The following is a 23779-nucleotide window of genomic DNA, read 5'->3' on the forward strand; positions in this document are numbered from 1 at the left end:
AAGCAATTTATACGAAGTATCTTCTTTTGTACAATACTGTGCAATTAAATATTTCTTGCTATTGCGCAATACTGTACAATTGACAATTTCTTGCTATTGCGCAATATTGTGCTATTGGATATTTCTTGCTATTGCGCAATACTGTGCAATTGAAGATTTCTTGCTATTGCGCAATACTGTGCAATTGAAGATTTCTTGCTATTGTGCAATACTGTGCAATTGAAAATTTCTTGCTATTGCACAATACTTATTATATAATAATTTACACATCCTGTTTGGTGTGTATCTCCTACCATATCATTATTATTTGCTTTTAAATATAAATCAGAAATAACCAACTTAAAATGGAAAATTTTAAAAGAAAAAAAAAAGGAAAAAAAGAAAAAAAAGGAAAAAAAAAAAAATCCCCCCCCCCCCAAATTTTTTGAACCCCCTTATGATTCATCACCCCCAAACTCAATCCCAGCCTTCCCTTTGTGGTATGGTACCTTGCAGTACAATTTCAGAGAGATCCATACACTTGAACACAAGTTATTGTCTGGAAACTAGAAAAATGTGTTTTTTGGCCCCTTTTTGGCCCCAAATTCCGAAACGTTTAGGGCAATTACCCCCAAACTCAAACCCAGCTTTCCCTTTGTGATATGGACCTTGTAGTACAATTTCAGAAAGATCCATACACTTACACACAAGTTATTGTCATGAAACTAGAAAAATGCTTGTTTTTTGCCCCTTTTTTGGCCCCTAATTCCTAAAATTTTCAGGCAATTACCCCCAAAATCAATCCCAGCATTCCTTTTGTGATATGGAACCTTGTGGTACAATGTCAGAGAGGTCAATACACTAACACACAAGTTATGTCTGGAAGTTACAAAAATGCTTATTTTTGGCCCCTAATTCCTTTACTGTTGGTACCATAACCCCCAAAATCAATCCCAACCTTCCTTTTGTGGTATTGAACCTTGTGGTAAAATTTCATAGAGATCCATTCACTTAAACTAAAGTTAGAGTGCGAAAACCAATGTGTCTTCGGACGACGCCGACGACGACGCCGACGACGACGCCAACGTCATACCAATATACGACCACAAAAATTTTTTTGCGGTCGTATAAAAATGACCGTTATTAAAAGTTGAAATGACGATTTCGAGCAGTAATCATGTGACCGCTGACCACATTAGGGATCATAGATTTATTCTTACGAGGAAGCTCCGAGCATGCTCGGAGGATGCTCGGAGCTTTTTTAATAGGCTCTTCTCAGCAGTTTATGTGACAATAATTATCATGATACATTAAGATGTCAATCAAATCTATAGCACTTCTATAATATAATCTGGTTTATTCAAATAAATCTTGAATGAAATTTTACAAAACTATAAAAAAGATAAGAAATTCTTCAATAGTACTGTACAATGCTTGGCAAGAAATATCAAGTCTTCACAGGAAGATAATGTTTTTAAAATATTTTCTTATCTATAATCATTCTTTTTCAATACAAAAAAAAAATACTCAAATTTTATATTTAAAATATAAATATAGCTTAATTAAATTTATACTACATAAAATTAAACATAAAAGTCACCAAAGACAAAAACTATGGTAGTAGATTTATAATCATTTGTTAAACTTTATATGCAATAGCAAACTTTGGTTCTTTAATAGAAAATGATGGCTACTTTGGGAAAAAGTTGTAATTCATAGGCTGGGTTGAAAGACTGTTCACAATATAATAATTATGATAAATTGATTTGAGTTCAGATATCCTCTATATCTATTTCTTGAATAAATTTTTTGATTTTGTTTTTATGATAATTAAATGGATTCAGTGGACCAAAAACTTTACAACAAAAAATTATACTTTGTTCTGGAATCCCTTTTGTCTTTTATTTTAAATTCTAGTTCTTCATTACATTGATTTGTATACAAAATTTCAAATTATTTTTTCTAGTATCTCTTTTAAGCTTAATCAAAATGCAGAAAGTCATAATTACATTTGATATCCCTGAATGATAATTGGAAGATTTCCATTTCATATCAACCTCCTTTTTCTATTTATTTATGTGAACAGAAGAGCAAATCATCATCAAATTGAGAAGTCATTTACACAATCTATTTTGCTGTCTGCTTAAAATTTAGAATTTTGATTCATTACCCTAATGCTTTAAGTCAATTGAATACCTGTTTAAAACATACTATTATTTTATACTATGTATTATAACTGCAGTTAAAAATTCTTGTAATAATTTATTTCAAGTTAGGAAAATGGAATTTAGAAGTTTTAGTGTTTGAGGCCTAGAGAACAGGCAATTTTCTTGAATAATTTGCAGACTTGACTTATATATTCTAGGTCCCTCACTTACAAATATTTAAAGATGTATAGTAATTATAGTTCAATTGGTTTGCTTAAATGCATTTTTGATTCAGCATACGACTTTCATGACTGTAGGAACATGACAATAGGTAGTCACGACTATACCACTTTAGTTTAGGGGTTAAATTATTATTTATCTACCATATATAAAATAATCCAATATCATCTGTTTCTATCTTACTTTTTTATAACTGTATTTAAAATTGGAATCAATTATTATTGTTGAAGATGTTTTTTATTTAACAGCATACAGCATTTTAATATTAACAAAATATTTAATATGGAGCATAAAAGAGGATGCTCAAAGATAATTATCCCTACTGAAACTGTAAAATGGGTTATTCCCTCAAACTATAATGTTTATATAATGTATCATGCTGTGATATAAACCTTTGATAATAATGTTTTGCGCCTACACAGATTTCTAAACAGTATTATTGGACAGCTTGCAGAGAGACTTGTATCAATATTTACTTTTAAATTGTGTGATCATATTTTACTTGTATGAATTGAATATTAAATAACATAAAACAAGCAAAAAATAATTAATTCAACTCCAAACAACTGCCGCAATGTCCTATACTAATGAACATAATTATGCCTGAAATTCTTACTAACTTTGATTTATGTTTTTTTTTTTTATAATTATACTCATGAAGCTTAAAAGAAAAAAAAATAACTAGTTTGAATCTTATAGAATTTTTTTTTAGTATATATATTTATATTTTTAGGATCTGTTTTATATTGATAGTATGTACTGATAAAGGCCTATAATGACTTTCTACATACAGGTGTTAACTGAGCTTCCTCTACATTGCTTTACTTTCCTTTTGATAGAAGTTGTTTATATATATTAAAAAGTCATTCGAGAAAAGGAAATAGAGGATTGCTGAACTAAAATCCATTTAGTTTACTCCGTTATATTGTCAAAATTCTTTCAGGTGTAATACCACCAAAATATAGTACATTCAGTTTCAAGCCAAAAATGGTTGATTTTTTTTTATATTCCATTTGATTTGACCATTGTTGACAGTTGTTGGAAATTAACCCTGCATTTCATTGCAGAAAGTTTTTTTTGGGGTCGTTAACATGTATCTTTGGTGTTTCAAAGCAATAAAAAATTCTGTTGGTGTTGCTATAAAATATTTTTGGAAATTTAAGGGGACATTGCTACTAAAGCTGGTAAACAGGAAAACAAAGGGGGAGAGGAATTTGACTGGTTAACTTCTGGTGACGTTTAATATCTTATCTGCAATGAAAAGTTATGTTGTATTTTCACTGTAGTACTGGACAGGATAAAACTTCACTCATGTAGAGTATTTCTTTATTTAAAACATAGATAAATTCATCACATTTAATAAAAAAAAGGCAAATTAAATAAAGACTTATGGGGAAAAACAATTTTATGTTAAATTTTCCCTGTAGTAATTGACAGGATAAAACTTTACTCATGCCAAATATCTCTTTATTTAAAACAAAGATAAATTCTACACAATTAAAAAACTAGAGGCTCTAAAGAGCCTGTGTCGCTCACCTTGGTCTATGTGAATATTAAATAAAGGACTCAGATGGATTCATGACAAAATTGTGTTTTGGTGATGGTGATGTGTTTGTACATCTTAATTTACTGAACATTTTTCCTGCTTACAATTATCTCTATCTATAATTAACTTGGCCCAATAGTTTCAGAGGAGAAGATTTTTGTAAAAGATTACTAAGATTTACGAAAAAATGGTTAAAAATTGACTATAAAGGGCAATAACTCCTAAAGGGGTCAACTGACAATTTCGGTCATGTTGACTTATTTGTAGATCTTACTTTGCCGACATTTATTGTTTTTTACAGTTTATCTCTATCTATAATAATATTCAAGATAATAACCAAAAACAGCAAAATTACCTTAAAATTACCAATTCAAAGGCAGCAACCCAACAACGGGTTGTCCGATTCATCTGAAAATTTCAGGGCAGATAGATCTTGACCTGATAAACAATTTTACTTCATGTCAGATTTGCTTTAAATGCTTTGGTTTTTGAGTTAAAAGCCAAAAACTGAATTTTACCCCTATGTTCTATTTTTAGCCGTGGCGGCCATCTTGGTTGGTTGACCAGGTCACGCCACACATTTTTAAAACTAGATAACCAAATGATGATTGTGGCCAAGTTTGGTTTAATTTGGCCACGTAGTTTCAGAGGAGAAGATTTTTGTAAAAGATTACTAAGATTTACGAAAAATTGTTAAAAATTGACTATAAAGGGCAATAACTCCTAAAGGGGTCAACTGACCATTTCAGTCATGTTGACTTATTTGTTAATCTTACTTTGCTGAACATTATTGCTGTTTACAGTTTATCTCTATCTATAATAATATTCAAGATAATAACCAAAAACAGCAAAATTTCCTTAAAATTACCAATTCAGGGGCAGCAACCCAACAACAGGTTGTTCGATTCATCTGAAAATTTCAGGGCAGATAGATCTTGACCTGATAAACAATTTTACTTCATGTCAGATTTGCTCTAAATGCTTTGGTTTTTGAGTTGTAAGCCAAAAACTGCATTTTACCCCTATGTTTTATTTTTAGCTGTGGCCGCCATCTTGGTTGGTTGGCCGGGTCACGCCACACATTTTTTAAACTAGATAACCAAATGATGATTGTGGCCAAGTTTGGTTTAATTTGGCCACGTAGTTTCAGAGGAGAAGATTTTTGTAAAAGATTACTAAGATTTACGAAAAATTGTTAAAAATTGACTATAAAGGGCAATAACTCCTAAAGGGGTCAACTGACCATTTCAGTCATGTTGACTTATTTGTTAATCTTACTTTGCTGAACATTATTGCTGTTTACAGTTTATCTCTATCTATAATAATATTCCAGATAATAACCAAAAACAGCAAAATTTCCTTAAAATTACCAATTCAGGGGCAGCAACCCAATAACGGGTTGTCCGATTCATCTGAAAATTTCAGGGCAGATAGATCTTGACCTGATGAACAATTTTACCCCATGTCAGATTTGCTCTTAATGCTTTGGTTTTTGAGTTATAAGCTAAAAACTGCATTTTACCCCTATGTTCTATTTTTAGCCGTGGCGGCCATCTTGGTTGGTTGACCAGGTCACGCCACACATTTTTAAAACTAGATACCCCAATGATGATTGTGGCCAAGTTTGGTTAAATTTGGCCCAGTAGTTTCAGAGGAGAAGATTTTTGTAAAAGTTTACGGACGACGGACGACGGACGCAGGACGACGGACGACGGACGCAAAGTGATGAGAAAAGCTCACTTGACCTTTCAGGTCAGGTGAGCTAAAAAGTCAATTAAACAGAGACGTACTAGGGGAAAAACAATAGTGATATTACCCCCTCAAACCAGCCTTCCAATAATGAATTACAACTTTTCCTAAAGTAGCCATAATTTTCTATAAAAGAACTAAGTTTGCTATTTTATATATATAAAAAAAACAACATATTACCATTGTTTAGTTAGGGGCATTACTTAAACAATTATTTTTCAAAATTACCTATGCAATTTATGTTGAAAACGATGCTATATCATATATGACTTCTATTTCATGTATAAGTAACTTATTTTAATATTATTTTTATATGTGTCCATTCATACAGGTTTTAATAGCTTTAACAAATTTTCACAGACATCTGGTTATTTTTCCCATGAAATATAAAACAAATCCTCCTGAAACACTAATTGACTTTCTGAGCCACGCTTCTGGGTCAAAGATTGTCCTCTTGGGACTATTAGAATACCATTTTCCTTTAAAATCTTAATGGTAGACAAATATAAATAGATGAAACCTTGTGATTTAATTAAGACTTGAAGTTATTTATAATGTGTAATCTAAAACAATAACATATATTCCATAAATAATTATAAGTTCTAAGTTTTTCAAAGATGTATAAAATAATTTATAAAAGTAATAATTTTGTCCTTATTTTTAAAGTAACCTTTTATCTCTATACTCATCTCACATTTGATAAATACTTAATTTTATTTAATAAAATTATATAAAAATTCTTAAAAACTACATTTAGTCCATGCTACTATTGACATTTAAAATAACTATTGAGTTATTAAATAATTTTTAAAAACGAAAAAAATTATAAGTAACTAAAAAAAAATTAACTTGATTAGTATCGCCCCCTGACTGTTGTTTGTGTTTTGATGACTTTTATGTAGCATATTATATAGTATAAACTATATCTAAATTATATAATCTAATTATAAAATTTAAGATTTTTTTTATTACTAAAAAAGAATGGTTATTCAATATAATAAGAAACTATTTTAATGACTTTTACTTTTTTTGGAGACTTGACATTTCTTTCCAAGCATTTCACAGTACTGTTGAAGAATTTCTAATCTATTTTATAGTTTTGTAAATTTCATGCAAAATGTATTTGAATATACCAGATGTTTACACAGGTGTTAATTGAGCTTCCTCTATAATGCTTTACTTTCCTTATTATAGAAGTGCTAGAGATTTGATTGACATCTTAATAGATCTTGATAATTATTGTCACATAAACTGCTGAGAAGAGCCTACTTAAAAAGCTCCGAGCATCTTCCGAGCATGCTCGGAGCTTCCTCGTAAGAATAAATCTATGATCCGTTAGAAACTGAGTTAAATTATATGTTGAGTGATGAATCTGAAAATGCATCACACGGTACAGCTGACTTATATAAACCCTGAAACCAAATTTCAGAAATCCTTGTATTGTAGTTCCTGAGAAAGATGCGACGAAAAAATATTCATGGGATGGACGGACAGACTGACAGATGGACGGACAGACAGAGGTAAAACAGTATACCCCCATAAACACTGAAACCAAATTTCAGAAATCCTTCTAATGTAGTTCTTGAGAAAAATGTGTTGAAAATTTTCAACTTGGATGTTATGTGTAAAATGATACAAGTGTTCGGTAAACAGGAAGTTGTTGAGTGATGAATCTGAAAATGCATCACACGGTATAGCTGACTTATATAAACCCTGAAACCAAATTTCAGAAATCCTTGTATTGTAGTTCCTGAGAAAGATGCGATGAAAAATATTCATGGGTCGGACGGACCGATGGATAGACGGACTGACGGATGGACGGACAGACAGAGGTAAAACAGTATACCCCCACTTTTTTAAAGCGGGGGTATAAATATTGCCTGATTGATTGTTGTTTGCATTATGTCCAGTGGCAAATATCTCATGCATGTTAAAGGGTCAAAACAAATTAACAATTAATACAATAGGTAGGCACCTGTTTTAGGGGTTGGCTGGGATGAGGGTAAATTTGAAAGGCCCCTGGAAAATGAGGGTAAATTGGATAGGGACAGAAATTATGCCTTGCAACAGACCACCTACAGAATCCTCACAGAGTTGCTGCAAGGTCTGCACTCTCTCTACACGAGGCATCAGATTTAAAGTCCACATTCTGACTGGACGTGGCTGTGAATTTATAAATGCAGTACAGCCAAAGTGGCATCTCACTTTGGCAAGAGTTTTACTGTGGGTCAAGAATACAGAGAAATGACAATATTTCTATATGAAGAATAATCAAGTACTTTGCTTAGTAACTCTTGCAGAAGCTCAAACAACACAGTTTGTCTAATTTCCCTAGGCATGAGATCTTCTGGACAGGAAGTTAACCAAATTTCTGCAACTTGTCTCCAGGCATCATAGGATTGCTGCTTAACAGACAAACTTTTTCGCACACCATTACGGGAAACAACATTCTTCAAAATTCCTTGAACTTCCTACAAAAAAAAATTAAATTAAAAGTAGATGCGCAAAATCTGCGCATATCAAATGCCATTTAAAACTATTCTGACCAAAACTGACCATTTGATTATTTAAAAATTAGGGTCAAAGCCCTGGTTATCAAAAATTACAACTATAAAGAGTCAAAATCAATTGATTTCAAATATTGGGAACTCAAATATATTTTTAAATCCCCTCAATGAAAAATGAACAAAAATAAACACAAATATAATGAATTACAATTAAAAAAAAAAATTGGGGGGGGGGATGGATAAAAAATTTCAAATTTTATGCTTATATTGTGCTTCAAAATGAGTTTCCTTAATTAAAATGTGTTTGTAAATCAGTAAGACTGTCATGTTTATTGTTTGTATACATCTTTGATGATTGATCAAGTGGAAAATCACGATTTGAACATATCTACTGAACAAAATGTAAGACTCGAGACAAAAACAATAATGGAAGATGAAATATCATTAAACTTATAATAGTATTAATAAACTGATGAAAGAAGCGGCATGAAATTGCAAACATTGTTATTTTTTCTATACTGTGAAAGTACTTCTATTCGTGGGTATCAATTTTCGGGGATTGAACAAAAGTTGCATGTTCGTGGGTTTTTAAATTTGTGGATTTTTAGTTTTCTGAAAAAAAAATTTGGGTGGAGAATTTGAACCCGTCAGAAACATAGATTCTTGAAAATAATCATACGGTGTTCATTTTCACTTACATGTTCATCTTTCATTTCTGACAACATTCATCAGATTTTTAATAAAATATTTGCTTTCAGAAATAAGCTGATTCATCTCTGAATACAAATGGTCTCATTGAAGGAAATTGCAAAGTAAACATTATAATTGTTGAACACGTGTAACCAGAAGTGGTGACACTAATTTGGCTATACTTTTTTTCTTTTTTGTTTTATAGCTCTTCATCTTTTTAATAAGATTTGGATTTTCAAATATTTTGGCCTCGAGCATCACTGAAGAGATATTGATTGTCAAAATGTGCATCTGGTGCAGAAAATTGGTACCCGTTTATGTTATTAATTAACTCGAGATTGAATGATCAATAGATTAATGATCATCAAAGGTGTTAATTGGGCCATAAACATGTCATTTAAAGAAAAAGGTTTCATACAATATGCTACAAATGTTCTTTGAATTAATACTTATGAAATAATACTGATGAAATAAAAAAGCAAGCCCAATATGAAATTGATATTATTTTTCGTGAGAGAATTATGAGGTGAAAGTGAACACTTCATCATCATATACCTCAACCGGAAGTCTAACTTTCATCTTTCAAAATTTTTTTTTCACGATAATTAAAAGGTTAAAAGTCGTACAACTTAGGTTATTTAAAGATTAAATTCCTGTCTGAAGTTCATGCTACTCTGGTGCTACGCCACTGCATATAGTTCATATTTCGTTTGCTGATATTTGGTGTTTTCTCTAGATTATATGCCTGTATCAATGTAGTCTAACCTACAGGGGATCTTTCCATGTCTTTATTTGGAAAACAGTTGTTATATTTCGTTGGACACTTAAATTCGTGGATGAAGCCTTCCATGAAAACCACGAAAATTGGTACCCCACGAATTAAAGTACTTTCACAGTAATTTCTATTTCCAAGGGGAAAAACTCCTTTAAAAATAGTTCATCTGTACAGATTTTGGAACTTATCCCAAGACATTGCAGATATAAACCTTTGATATAAATTTCTTATAATATTGGGAGGAATTGCACACGTAAAAGCTCTTACAAGACCAGACAGACAGACTGACGAACTGACACCTGGTATTACTATGCCCCCTCTCCTCCATCAACCGTGTTGTGCTGTGGACATCTTTCCACAATTCACTGGTATGCCCCACCTTAGCAACACATCATGGCAACCAAGCATCCTAGGTCGAGCTAATCAACTACGGTTATTATGAACATTGAATAACATCAAGTAAAGAATTTATTATGGCAAATATAATAAACTGCTTCGCTGAGGGCAGCTGGATATGCCCGCAGAGGTCCAACCCTGAACAGTTGGGGCAAAAATGGACACAATATTCAAGCTTGATACAGGTCTGAATTTGGATTGTAATTAAATATTGATATATTATAGGTTTCTGAATAAATGTAGTCAAAGAACTTGAAATTGGTTATATGAAAGATTTCTTGCTGTTGTGCAATACACTGTGCTGTTGCGTAATACTTAGTAAATCTGTTGTCAGACTATAAACAAATAAAATCTTATAACTCTGAAACATAAAATCAAAAATTTATAAAAATCAAAAGGGAGCTTACAAAAATAGATATAAACAATTTAACAAAGTTTCATAAAAAATGCTGAAAGCATTTTTGAGTTATTGTCCGAAAACTGGAAAATCCCCTTTTTTGTAATGAATAAAACCCCATAAATCAGAAACGTATAGTCTGAAATTTAGAAAAAAATCAAAAGGGAGCTCATGTCGATAGAAATAAACAACTCACCAAAGTTTCTTGCAAATTGGTGAAATTGTTTTTGAGTTAATGTCTGAAAAATGGAGAATCCTCCCTTTTTTAATGAATAAAACCCCAAAACTCGGAAACGGTAAATCTTAAATTTATAAAAAAAACGAAAGGGAGCTCATGTCAATAGATATGAACAATTCACAAAAGTTTCTTGCAAATTGGTGAAATTGTTTTTGAGTTATTGTCCGACAACAGGAAAATCCCCCCTTTTTTAATGAATAAAACCCCAAAACTCGGAAATGGTAAATCTGAAATTTATAAAAAAATGAAAGGGAGCTCACATCAATAGATATAAACAATTCACCAAAGTTTCATGCATATTGGTTAAGGCGTTTTTGAATTAATGTCCAACATGTTGACGACGGACGCATGGTCAACGGTATACCATAATACGTCCAGTAAACGGGCGTATAAAAAAGAGTAACATTTTTTTCATATATTTGCTTATGTGTCACAGTATGATGAGAATAATACTCCTGACGGGTTGAAATGAGACAGATAAATTTATGACATTTTGAAGGAAAATGTCTATTTATTCTGAAAAAAAAGAAACAATTAAAATATTGCAGATTTAAAGCTAATGAATTACCCAATGGAAAAGAAGTTTAACAACAAGATATAGAATAATACACAACATAAATGATAAATTATAGGATTAATTCAGCATGTTTACTGAATGTTGATTAGTGAGTTTACTTATGAAAACTAACCAAAGTAAAAGTGACACCACCCAAATTCAAACTAGATCTGAGTTTTCTGGTAATAAGCATTGTGTATTAGGTTCATAGCATTTGGTTGAGGCAAACTCAAGTGTGAGAGCAGAAACCAATTTCTGGACGTATGTATGGACAGATGTACAGATGGACAAGGGTAACACTTAGTGCCCCCTCCTCTGCAGCAGGGGCATAAAAATCTTTGTAATTACACAACTGACATCTTACCTCTAGAATTCTAGGTCTGTTTGCCACCATAACATTGCTCTGGACATTAGACAATTCATTCAGTAATATACTGTGTAACACTTTAACGTTACAGTATACAGTATCATCTTCTGTCTTTGACTCTGTTTTCTGTATTACTTGTTCTATCATACCAGGATCAAAATACTCAAGTGTCAAAGGCTCAGGATATACTTGAGTGAATTCGACAGAGTCTAACAGACTTAAGATCTTCCTTCTTATCTGACGACCTAATAAGAGAAATGATTTATATTTACATTGACATGGAAAGTATTGGGAACTATATTTCAGTGTATGAAGATGAAGAGGAAAACTTTGCTACATCCTGGTTTTTAAGGTGATGATAGGAAAAAATTTGGACTAGAAGACTGACATGTCAGCAAAGGCCCTACTTGGACATTTGTATAAGGCACAGAAACAAATAATAATCAAAGAGCTGATAACTCTGAGGGGGAAGAAGATACATAAAAGGACAACTCAAATTGCAATGAAGACAGAACAAACCAACCCAGCCTAGTCTGTGCCATTATTGCTTTCAATATCATTAACATTCCATCAGTTTTTGATAAGCATTGTGCTACAGATTGTGACACTATGCTGAAAGAGTTTATGATGGCAGCCATATTGTTGTCACAGACTCTTCCAACTTACAAACTTTCGGTTGTTGGGTCAATACTATCGCTACACAAACTTCTTTCTTCAACTAGAGGATTGCGTAATACTTCTGTTAGGATATAATGGTTCTTCTGATGGAATTACTTTCTGCAGTCTGCATAAAAGGTATAACAAGTGTTTCTTTTTTACTGGAAGTATCCCCGGAATGAGCAATACTTTCGCGACTGTTTTGGCGATCTTTGTTTTCTAAATTGTTTCAATATCGATTTTGAAACATTTTTTGGTACTGCGATCCTCAACTGTTGCAACTTTTTGCTGAACTATTGGGATGTCTAATTTTCTGGATTACTAAAGTCCAATTGTGTATTTGAATATGGATGATTTCTTAACTTGCGCCTGGAAGCCATAATTAACGAATTAAGATTCATGTTAATATCAAATCTCTAATAACACCGTGAATTATAAACAGTTTAAGGCGCAAAGTTTATTTCAGTTTGTACTTACATATATATAGGAAGAGATATATATGGAATTTACTGACCCCATATATATCTTATTATGTCACTAGCACACTGTGTAAAGAATTCACCTTATTGACTATCTTAACAAGTGGCATTTAGACTAATGGCCTATCAACATGATCAAGTCTTCGATATTAAGAACCTAATTCCATTGGGTCTATACAAAACAATAACAACTTGTTAGCTTTTTATGTGTTTTCTGCATTTATTTCAATCATTCATCATCAATTTCTTCATCTGTCTTCCGGGGGAAATGTTTCAGATTTTTCCTCAACGCTGTGTTATTTTTGTAAAGGGACATAACACCACTACTAATCGTGTATTAAAATAAAACATGCCTACTAACCCCATATTGAATATACAGGGTCTCCACATGTTCGCTTTTAATCAATGATATTCCTAGAAGTGCATAGGAGGTAAGATAAAAGATTTTATGTTGTTTCGGGAATTTGGAGGTTTTAGTTGATCTTTGATTGTCTCGGTCTAAAAATGTTACAATTAATTTAAGATTTTGGCTGATTTGGACCTTGACTTATCTATTGTTGATGAATGTATTCTAATACGTTTCATTCTTTGAATAAGTAAAGAAGTCTTGAAGGCCAAATAAACCAAAGTAACCAAACAAACAGTAAAATAAATTTGTGTTTTTTTTGGTTTTTGAATTGTGAGTTTTGTGCCCATCTGATGAGTCAAACGAGTCCTTTCCAACTGATTTCTACAGTTTGTTAATATGCTGTTTTTTTACACAACGGTCCTAGATTAGGGAAGGGTTGATTGTTTATTTATATTTAAATTTATGGTTATATCAGGTAAAATGACCGTTGGCAGTCTTCAGAGGTCATCTCTATGGATAATTCGTTGGTGTCTAGTTTAAAATACACACACAATGCTGATACATTTTAATGAGTTCATGCATGGTTTCTTTTGGACTTTCTGTAATATAGGTTCCAGTATGTTATAAATCAGATATGAAAATTTGGGTCAAATTGGTGAACATGAATTTGACAGATAATGTCCCTATAATGTAAGTGGGGTCAATGATGAATCAATACACAAAATATGATGTTCTTACCTTGAAGCTGTTTGGTTGTGTGTGAATGAAATGATGACTGGAAATAGGAAGTGTCAGAAAATTTATCAAATCCTGTGTCTACTGTCTCATCAATACCTGGAAGTATACCTGGAAAGGAAGTCATATGTACTACAATCTGGAACAAAATTTTCAATTGATATTTTGAAAAATCTGATTTTTAATTTTTTTCCAATTTTTTGGATACCAAAATGAATATCTGCAAACATTATTAATCATTCTAACAGTCCTTCTTTTTCAAATTTTATGTCAATTTTGATTGTCGCTCGGCTGGACCTATGTGCAGTTTCAACAATGGCTATTCTCCAATATTAAAGTATAGAATATAATTCATTACTAAGACCTCCTTTTTGTTGATCTTGTTTTGCTGATTGTTTTATCTGTTTTTGCCCAAAACACATAAAATGGGTAAAAATCGTCATTCAAGGGAAATAACTTTTAGATGTACTGGATTTACAATTTTGGCATTATTGAACCATTTGTAGATCCTGTCTTGCAGCCGATCAAATTTGTTGTTTACAGTTTATCTTTATCTTCTATCGTTTTTGACCAACACATAAAAAGGGGTTAACAATTGCAATTTAAGGGCAAATAACTCCTATAAGGAGTCAATTCACAATTTCAACATGGTCAGTTGAACCTGCGAGACCAACATGTTCACCATACAAACATGTTATACCCCAAATAAAGATGAACTATTGCCTATCGTATCTGAGAAACAGAATTAACTCTAGAAAACTTAATGTTGATCACACGAAATGAGGTCAAGGTCAGGTGAACCCTGTCTGGAGGATATTTATTCCTTGAAATTAATCTATGTACTAAAGGTATTTGTTCTATCATCCATAATTTCTGAAAAAATTACTTCATGAAAAAAAAAATTTAATTTTTTTTAGGCAGTCGCTGCAACATGAAAATGAATTCAAGGATAACTGACATATGTCAGATGATAAGCATCTGTATACAAGATATGAAGTACCTTCTGAAATATAAAGCTTATCTGAAGTAGGAAAGCTATGATATACTGAAATGTCAGAACTTCATGGAAATCTATTCATTGGTTAAGAATTTTAAAGATATTGGAGCTTTATTCTATACAGTAACTGTGGCCATGTTTCCCACCATTGTCACTTTAATTCAAGAATATAGATGCTGTATGACAATCAAGGCAAAAGTTGGGTATAATTAAATTAATATCAGAGAATATCTTTTAATAAATTTACAAGTGAAACCCAATGAAAGATTTTTGATTAAAGGCGATAAAAATATAACTCATCACCCTCAAGAGATGTATATGTAAACTTCACACATTTACATAAACTTAAAACAATTTTGATAATAATATTTATGCATTCATATAAACCTTGTTCTGGATCATCAATATGATCATCAAGTAAAAGTTTCATTAGACGCTGTGTGTGTGACCTCTGACGGTTTAAAGTTGTCAAGCGTAACTCCATAGCTACAGTTCGCAGTAACCAAGACTGGTGGTTTGTCACAAATGGACCTAAAAGATTAAAATAAAAAAATAAATAAATGCAGAGATATGTCTTAACTGCTTAAACCAACACCATAGGTAACTAGACATTAGTATGCCCCTGCAAAGCCTTAAGGCACTGAGTTTTAAAAAACTTAACTGTTATCTGCTCTGTAGGTTTCCTGAATCTTTAAAAGACATATGATGCCTTTATATTTTTTTATATACATAGTGGAAATGGCTGATCAGAGATATCTTCATAATTGATAATCGAAATTTATCGGACAAGATGATTTGAAGCATTTGTGAACCTATATTCTGCAAATAAAAATATTGAAACTTCGAAACTGTATGAGCTTAATAATAAATAATGATTTACAATTTAGTTTGCACGACCTCTTGTTCTGTATAAATAGAATTGAAATTGCAAGCATAATTACACCTTATGTAAGAATCCTGGGTTTTGATTGGTTGATAGCCAGTGTATTTTTCACCAATTTACTGTTATCAAATGAATATCGTTCATTTTTTAATGCCACCGGGGTATATGCAAAAAGGCTATGCCTTTTTTACCCTCTCTGCCGTGGTATTTGCCTGGAAGCTTGTAACGTCACGATCATCAATGCGTTTTTGAACGTTAACATTCGGTGTAATTAAACAGATATAGCATGTATTTGAGGGGTATTTGCGAAAAATACCAGTCTTGAGAATGAATTTCCCTCGCCTTACGGCTCGCGAAATTTAACATTCTCTCGACTGGTATTTTTCGCAAATACCCCTCCTTAACATGATATATCTGTTCAATATAGAATGTCAAACCAGAACTTGCAGTTTCCATGAATGATCACAGCAATTTGAAATTTTCAAACCAGACTTATACTTAACTTGAAGCTCTAAAGACCCTGTGTCGCGCACCTAGGTGCAACAATGGACACTCTCCAACATTGTGGACTAGAATAGAATTCATCACAAAAGCTCTTTTTTGTTGATCTTGTATTGCTGATCATTTTTCCTTTTTACAGCCTCTCTCTAACTTCTTTAATTTTTGCTCAAAACACAAAAAAGGGTGAAAAGTTTTTTTCATTTACCGGTTATTGCAATCACTCATATAAAGAGTCTACAATTGATTTTTACAAATTTGACTTATTTGCAGATCTTGTCTTGCTGATAATTCTTTCTATTTAAAGTGTCAATCTATCTTTTATAGTGTTAAAAAAATTAGGCAAAAAAGCAAAAAAAATGTTAAAATCGTCATAAAAGAGTAATTATTCCAAGAAGGAGTCAACTGACAATTTCGACAGTGTTGAATTATTTGTAGATCTTGTCTTGCTAACCATTTTTGCTATTTAAAGCTTCTATCATACCTGCCAACTTTTGAAAATCCCCATCATGCCCATGGGGGTTTTAGTGTGCGACAACAATTCAAAGGTTACAATTTTTTGTGGCTTTTTTTGTGCTGGCTGTTTTGTACTCTAAAACTAGAGGCTGTAAAGAGCCTGTGTCGCTCATCTAGGTCTATGAGCATCTTCAACAATGGACTCTTTCAAACATTGGGGACTAGAATAGAATTCATGACAAAAATCTTTTTGTTGTTGATCTTGTCATGCTTGTATTGCTGATAATTTTTTCTGTTTACAATTTCCCTCTATTTTCTTAAGTTTTTGCCCAAAACGCAAAAAAAAAAAACGGTAAAAAAATATCATTCTTTTTAAGGCAATCACTCCTATAAAGAGTAAACCAACAATTTCGGCAAAATTTTACTTATTTGTAGATCTTGTCTTGCTGATCATTTTTGCAATTTAAAGTGTCTATCTATCTTTTATAGTTTTCAAGATAGTAGGCAAAAATGTAAAATATTAGTAAAAATCGTCAATAAAGAGCCAGTACTCCTATAAGGAGTTGACTGATGATTTTGGCTAATTGACTTATTTGTAGATCAAGTCTTGCTAATCATTTTTGCTTAATTACGTTTCTATCTATCTATTATAGTTTTTCTGATATTAGGCAAAAACGCAAAAAATGGTGAAAATCATTGTCAAAGGGCAATAACTCCAATAAGTGGTCGTCAGATGATTTCAAGACTGTTAACTTATATGTAGATCTTGTCTTGTTGCTCACTTTTGCTTATTTAAGTCTCTATCTATCTATAACAGTTTTTCAGATATTAGACAAAAATGCAAAAAAAAAAAGATAACAAGAGTGCACACGCTGAAATGTCTCGCCTGCTTTACTACCATTGATTTTATGTTGATAGCCCTAAATGTGAAGTTTTACTACAAGTATCACATTAACTTATCCTGATCCAAGAAAATGAGGTCAAGGTCAGATAAACCATGCCATAAATACATGTACACCTTACAATCATTCCATACATTGAATATAGTTGACCTATTGCTTATAGTATACAAGAAACAGACCAAACCATGAAAACTTTATATTGACCAATGAACCATGAATATGAGGTCAAGGTCAGATGAACTCTGCCAGACAGACATGTACACTTTACAATCATTCCATGGATCAAATATAGTTGATGTATCAAATATAGTATCTAAGAAACAAACTTAACCACAAAAACTTATCATTGACCAATGAACCATGAAAATGAGGTCAAGGTCAGATGATACCTGCCAGCCAGACATATAAACATTACAATCATTCCATACACCAAACATAGTTGACCTATTGCTTAAAGAAAAACAGACCAAAACACAACAAGAGTGCACACACTGAAATGTCTCGCCTGCTTTACTGACCATTGATTTTAAGTTGATAGTCCTAAATATAAAGCTTTAGTACGAGTATCACATAAACCAGAAGTCCAAAAAAACTTAATATGATCCAAGAAAATGGGGTCAAGGTTAGATAAACCAAACTGGAAATACATGTACACCTTACAATCATTCCATACACCAAATATAGTTGAACTTATGCTTATAGTTTCTAAGAATCAAACTTAACCAGGAAAACTTAACATTGACCAATGAACCATAAAAACGAGGTCAAGGTCAGATGAACCATGCCAGACAGACATGTACACCTTACAATCAATCCATGCATTAAATATAGTTGACCTATTGCTTATAGTATCTAAGAAACAAACTTAACCATGAAAACTTAACATTGACCAATGAACCATGAAAATGATGTCAAGGTCAAATAAAACCTGCCAGACTGACATGTTCTATCCCTTTGTCAAGCTTTCTGTGACAAAAGTCGCAGGCTCGACAAAAATCTTTATAGGGCAATAACTCCAATAAGGAGTCGTCTAATGATTTTGACCATGGGGGACTTATTTGTAGATCTTGTCTTGTTGATCCTTTTTAGTATACAAAGTTTCTCCCTATCTATTATCGTTTTTCAACTATTAGGCAAACATGAAAAGAATTGGTAAAATTCGTCATTTAAGGACTATAACTCATATAAGAAGTCCTCTAGACAGTTTGGAAGTAAATAGATCTTACCATTCTGAACATTTTTGCTCCAGTCAGATTTTCACAATTCATAGCAGATTTCAAAATAATAAATAAAACTTGCATATTACCCCTATGTTCTATTTTTAGCCATGTCGGCCATGTTGGTTTGCAGGCAGGATCATCTGACACATTTTTAAAACTAGATACTCTAATGATGATTGTGGCCAAGTTTATTAAATTTGGCCCAGTAGTTTCAGAGGAGAAGGTTTTTGTAAAAGTTAATAACGACGGATGCCAAGTGACGAGAAAAGCTCACTTGGCCTTTAAGGCCAGATGAGCTAAAAAAAAGTGTCATATCTATTTTTTTTATGGTATACTGATGATGAGCTAATAAGCCTTTTCTTCTTAACATTTGCATGATTCTTGTACTTGTATTATTGTGAAGAAAAGATGAAAATGTAGCTAGAATACCAGGAAATATTTCCTTGTGTAGGAATACTAAGGCACTGGCCATTTGATTTTTCTGGGGGAGTGGGGTCCCTTGGTTTTTTTTAAAAAAAATAATCTCGTCTCCATTTTGATAAAATAAAAAATAAATAATCTGGCCTATTCAGCTGCTAAAATTAATATTCTGGCTTTATGTTCAGCAAGTTTGACATGTATGATGTAAATTTTAATGAAAATAATTTTCTCTTGCTTTGAATTGACTGAAAACAAGAATGTGTCCATAGTACACGGATGCCCCACTCGCACTATCATTTTCTATGTTCAGTGGACCGTGAAATTGGGGTCAAAACTCTCAATTTTGCATTAAAATTAGAAAGATCATATCATAGGGAACATGTGAACTAAGTTTCAAGTTGATTGGACTTCAACTTCATCAAAAACTACCTTGACCAAAAACTTTAACCATGAAGCGGGACAGACGGACAAACAGACGAACAAACGGACACACAGACCGAAAAACATAACGCCCATAAATGGGGCATAAAAATATTCCTGCTTGGTTTACATGTGTTGAGTGAAGACAGTAAAAAAGTTCTCTGTGCTAAGAATGTTTGCCCTAACATTTTTACAATATGAAATCTACTATTGAGATAACCAAGGAAATTTCATTACACAATTTCGGTCATTTTGAGATGACTTAAAAGTTTGGCCCTTTTTTCAAACTGTCGAAATTATTTGCAGTATATTCATAGTATCAACGAACTTGTGTTGACTATTTCAATGCATTTACTTCATGAATTTTCTTACTGTTTTTCTAAAAACATTCCAAGAATAGCATTCAATTTAGCATGAAATCATTTTGCATTTTAAGATTAAGTGTCTAATCTGTTGAGGTTTATAATTTGTTTATATTAGGCCACAGCTGTGTTCCACAATGCACAGAAGTGTTATCAGCATCTAGAAAAGAAAGTGTATGGGCCTGTCTTGAACTTGCAATGATGTGAGAGTTTTTGCTCCATATTGAAGGCATCACTGTGACTTTAAAATAAAGAGTAATAAAAGCCATTCTCCTTTACACATCTCTTTTTCATGTGTGTTGTAGAATTGTCATGGAGATACACCACATCCCTCTTTTCCATAGTGTTTCAAACTTATTGCCTATTCAGACAAATTTTAAGAAACATGACATAAGTTCTATGTTCTATGACTAAAAATTCAGCTCAATAGCCATCAATTTAATTAGGTAAGATGGCAATTAAATATGTTAATATTGATCAATACTTAATAAAATAAATTATAACTTACCATTAAATGGCACATGCTGGAGGTGTCTGTACAGAAAGTCCCAGGATGTTCTAAGATATCTTAAGATGGCTGCAGAGGTATCTTTGTTGGCAGCTAACATATAAATCAACTTATAAAAGAGTTCTGACAATTTTGGGGTCTCTATCAATGCTTGTGGTCCTCCAAGTGTTCCTATTCCTTTATCCAAAATTGTCAACAAAGAATGAAGACAAGTCTTCTGAGATCCAAGTATACCTATTTGAGTAAAAATAAAACAAATCACTTTTGCTGGTTATCACAGTATATAAATGGAAAGATATGAATGATGCTCCCTTAACTGCACATTTATTGAGTATAAACAAGGGTTCAAAATACTAGTATGCTGGGAGGGACAAATAAAACATGTTTTACACTAGTCATTTTGGGGCTCTTTATAGCTTGCTGTTCAGTGTGAGCCAAGGCTGTGTGTTGAAGGCCGTACTTTGACCTATAATTGTTTACTTTTTACACATTGTGACTTGGATGGAGAGTTGTCTCATTGGCACTCATACCACATCTTCTTATTTCAATGTACTATTATTGATAATTTTTACCTGTATAAATGTGTTACAATACAAGACTGTATACTCCAGGAAGTATAAAACATCAGGTGTCTTGAAACCAAAATTGTTACCAATACTTTCTCCATTAACACATCAAAAAGGAATCCGCAGAGAAAATGAAAAACAAGTGAATTGACAGAGCCAAGATCATTTTTTTTTTCATTTTCCATGCATTTCCATTTGTTAATTAAATTTTTCCTAAAAAGATGTTTAATGATTTGTTGTATTTAATTAGTTCTTTAAGAATCAGTTATTACTATTTCCCTTCCAGTGTACCTTTGTTTACATTATTTTATCATGGTTTTCCATTTGCACTTGTGCTGTGCGGTGGACGAAGTTCTACCGAGGTCTTGTTGTTAAGGTCAATGCATACAGTAAAATATTGGTGAAATAAAGTACAAGAAGACAATAATTCAATAACAGTACATTTATGAAGATTTTGATAATATAAAGGACCTTCTTTACAAGAAAGTTCAGGTACACTTGTCTTATAGTAAAACTTAGCCATTCAAGTATATAAAACATATTCAACATTTTTTTTTAATTTTGAAGTTTCATAAGCCTTTAAAAGCAAATTTAGCCAAGGTTTTAGACAAATTAAAAAACAAATTCAAGAGATTTCATCAAGAAACATATTTTTTTAAGAATAGCATACTATGTACAGCTTTTCTTAGTCACTATGACCTTAACTTTTGACCGACTGACCTAAAATCTACAGGCTGCCTACCTTTTTCTACTTTCAACCACTTTTATTAGATTTATGAAATCATCCAAGTGTACCTCAGAAATATTACCTAGAAACAACAAATTGAAATTGTTTTTTCTTTAATTTCAGTGTATTTTTAGCAGCTGTGACTATGACCTTTGACTTTTTTTTTTAGGATAGGATTCCCTTTCTCTAATTATCTTCAATTTATACAAGTGTCATTATAAACCAATACAAGAGGCTCACCTGGATTTTTTCTTCCAAAGAATGAAAGAGCATATTTCATGACCCAATGAAACAGTGTGACACTTTCCAATTTATTTTTGATGGAGGGCTATACTTGTCCTTTTTTCAGAAAGTTTATAACCTCTGAGTTTTGAACAATGTTGAGGTCCCCTGTAATAACATGACCATAAAGAGTCTCATGCTAAAGGTGCACCTAGTTTTTGTTAGGTTTTGTGTCACTCAGTCTTAAGTCTTTAATGTATTGTATTGTGGACTTATATTTTGCCATGGCATTGTCAGTTATCAATTGTATCTTCTCACTCTTCACAGGATCAGAATATTAAAACTTAACCTACAAAAACTAAATTAAAGAGATAATCTGGAGTTTTCTGGAGATCTATATTGATATTTGTGCATTTTGCAAGGAATATTCCCTTATCTTTCTTAAAAATAATGGTGAAGGTTGTCAGAAATTATTATAGCACATTGACAACATTTAATGTAACAAAGCAAAAAAACTGCAAAAAGATATAAGCAAGTTTTTTTTTATACTTACCAGGGTCTTGTAAATTAGTTTTGTTGACAGATTTGGAAAGTTCAAATCCAAGCAGGTAGTGTGCAAGATTTGGTGCAGGTTGTTCTAGTGAGTAAATTATTGTGTGAAGTAAATACTGTCTTGTACAATTTCTGACACCTGATAATGATACCTCTTCATCTAAAATGGAAACAACACAAATCTTATTTTCAATATAAATGGAAGCTTGCAAGAGATTTATCAAAACAAACTAAAAACATAAATTCAACATGTTCAAGGCTTATCCAAATTGCCAATAGGTTTTAAGGATCTGTATAACCTGTAACATCAATTGTATCATAGTTTATATTTGTTGTTACTAGCTTTCTCTATTTTTTTGGCAATTTAACCCTTTCTGAACCCATTGTTCAAAAATTTAATCAATGTGTGGTTGCTGATGATCTCAGTAGATGATTGGATAAGTTAAAGGTCATAACTTTTATCAGCTCTAAGGGTGCTTTAAATTTGTTAACACCTGTTAGAGAAAATGACATCTTTATAAAAAATTTTGCTATGGGGAAAAAATACTTCCACCTTCAAAAGTTGTGGTTCAAATTGTTTTCTATTACATATGAATATATATTTCAATAAATGCAATGTTCTTGATTAAAAGTGTCCTTTCATTGATGTTTTTTTCCATTTGATTCAGAAATGCATATATGAAGTGTTTGCACATCAATTTGGTAAGTGTATAATGTAAAAAATAAATGTGGATAGTGTCCACATGTGGACACAGATGATGCCCCCGCTTGCATATCATATAGTTATAAAGGGACATAACTGAAGAACGGTAAAAGTGACGCTACCCAAATTTGAACTTGATCTGAGTTTTGTGGTAATAAGCATTGTGTGTAAGTCTCATAACATTTGGTTGAGGCTAACTAAAGTAGAGAACAGAAACTAAAAATTCAGCAATTTTTCCATTTGTAAACATGCATAACTCTAGAACGGTTGTGTATAAGTTTTATAACCATTTGGTTGAGACAAACTAAAGTTAGAGAACGGAACATAAAACTCAGCAATTTTTATGTTTACAAAGGGACATAACTCAAGAATAGTAAAACTGTTGCCATCAAATTTCGTACTTAATCTGTATTATGTAGTAATAAGCATTGTGTATAAGTTTCATAACATTTGGTTGAGGCAAACTAAAGTTAGAAAACGGAAACAAAAAAATTGTACTTGATCTTAGTTTTGTGGTAATGAATATTGTGTATAGG

At 32.1% G+C, this 23779-nt stretch overlaps 1 protein-coding gene across 2 annotated transcripts in view; it reads right to left on the reverse strand.

The window, feature by feature from the left end:
* LOC127724640 (nuclear pore complex protein Nup205-like) overlaps positions 1 to 23779 on the reverse strand; it is a 263442-nt gene that overhangs the window by 122695 nt on the left and 116968 nt on the right. For both annotated transcript variants that reach the window (XM_052231664.1, XM_052231663.1), the window contains exons 22-27: positions 22542 to 22700; positions 20474 to 20707; positions 15192 to 15335; positions 13811 to 13918; positions 11585 to 11832; positions 7941 to 8132 (exon numbers count right to left, since the gene is read on the reverse strand). In XM_052231664.1, the coding sequence (XP_052087624.1) occupies positions 7941 to 8132; positions 11585 to 11832; positions 13811 to 13918; positions 15192 to 15335; positions 20474 to 20707; positions 22542 to 22700 (1085 nt within the window). The remainder of the gene's footprint in view (positions 1 to 7940; positions 8133 to 11584; positions 11833 to 13810; positions 13919 to 15191; positions 15336 to 20473; positions 20708 to 22541; positions 22701 to 23779) is intronic.

This window comes from Mytilus californianus, unplaced genomic scaffold (assembly GCF_021869535.1).
Source record: "Mytilus californianus isolate M0D057914Y unplaced genomic scaffold, xbMytCali1.0.p SCAF_14, whole genome shotgun sequence".
Taxonomy (NCBI): domain Eukaryota; kingdom Metazoa; phylum Mollusca; class Bivalvia; order Mytilida; family Mytilidae; genus Mytilus; species Mytilus californianus.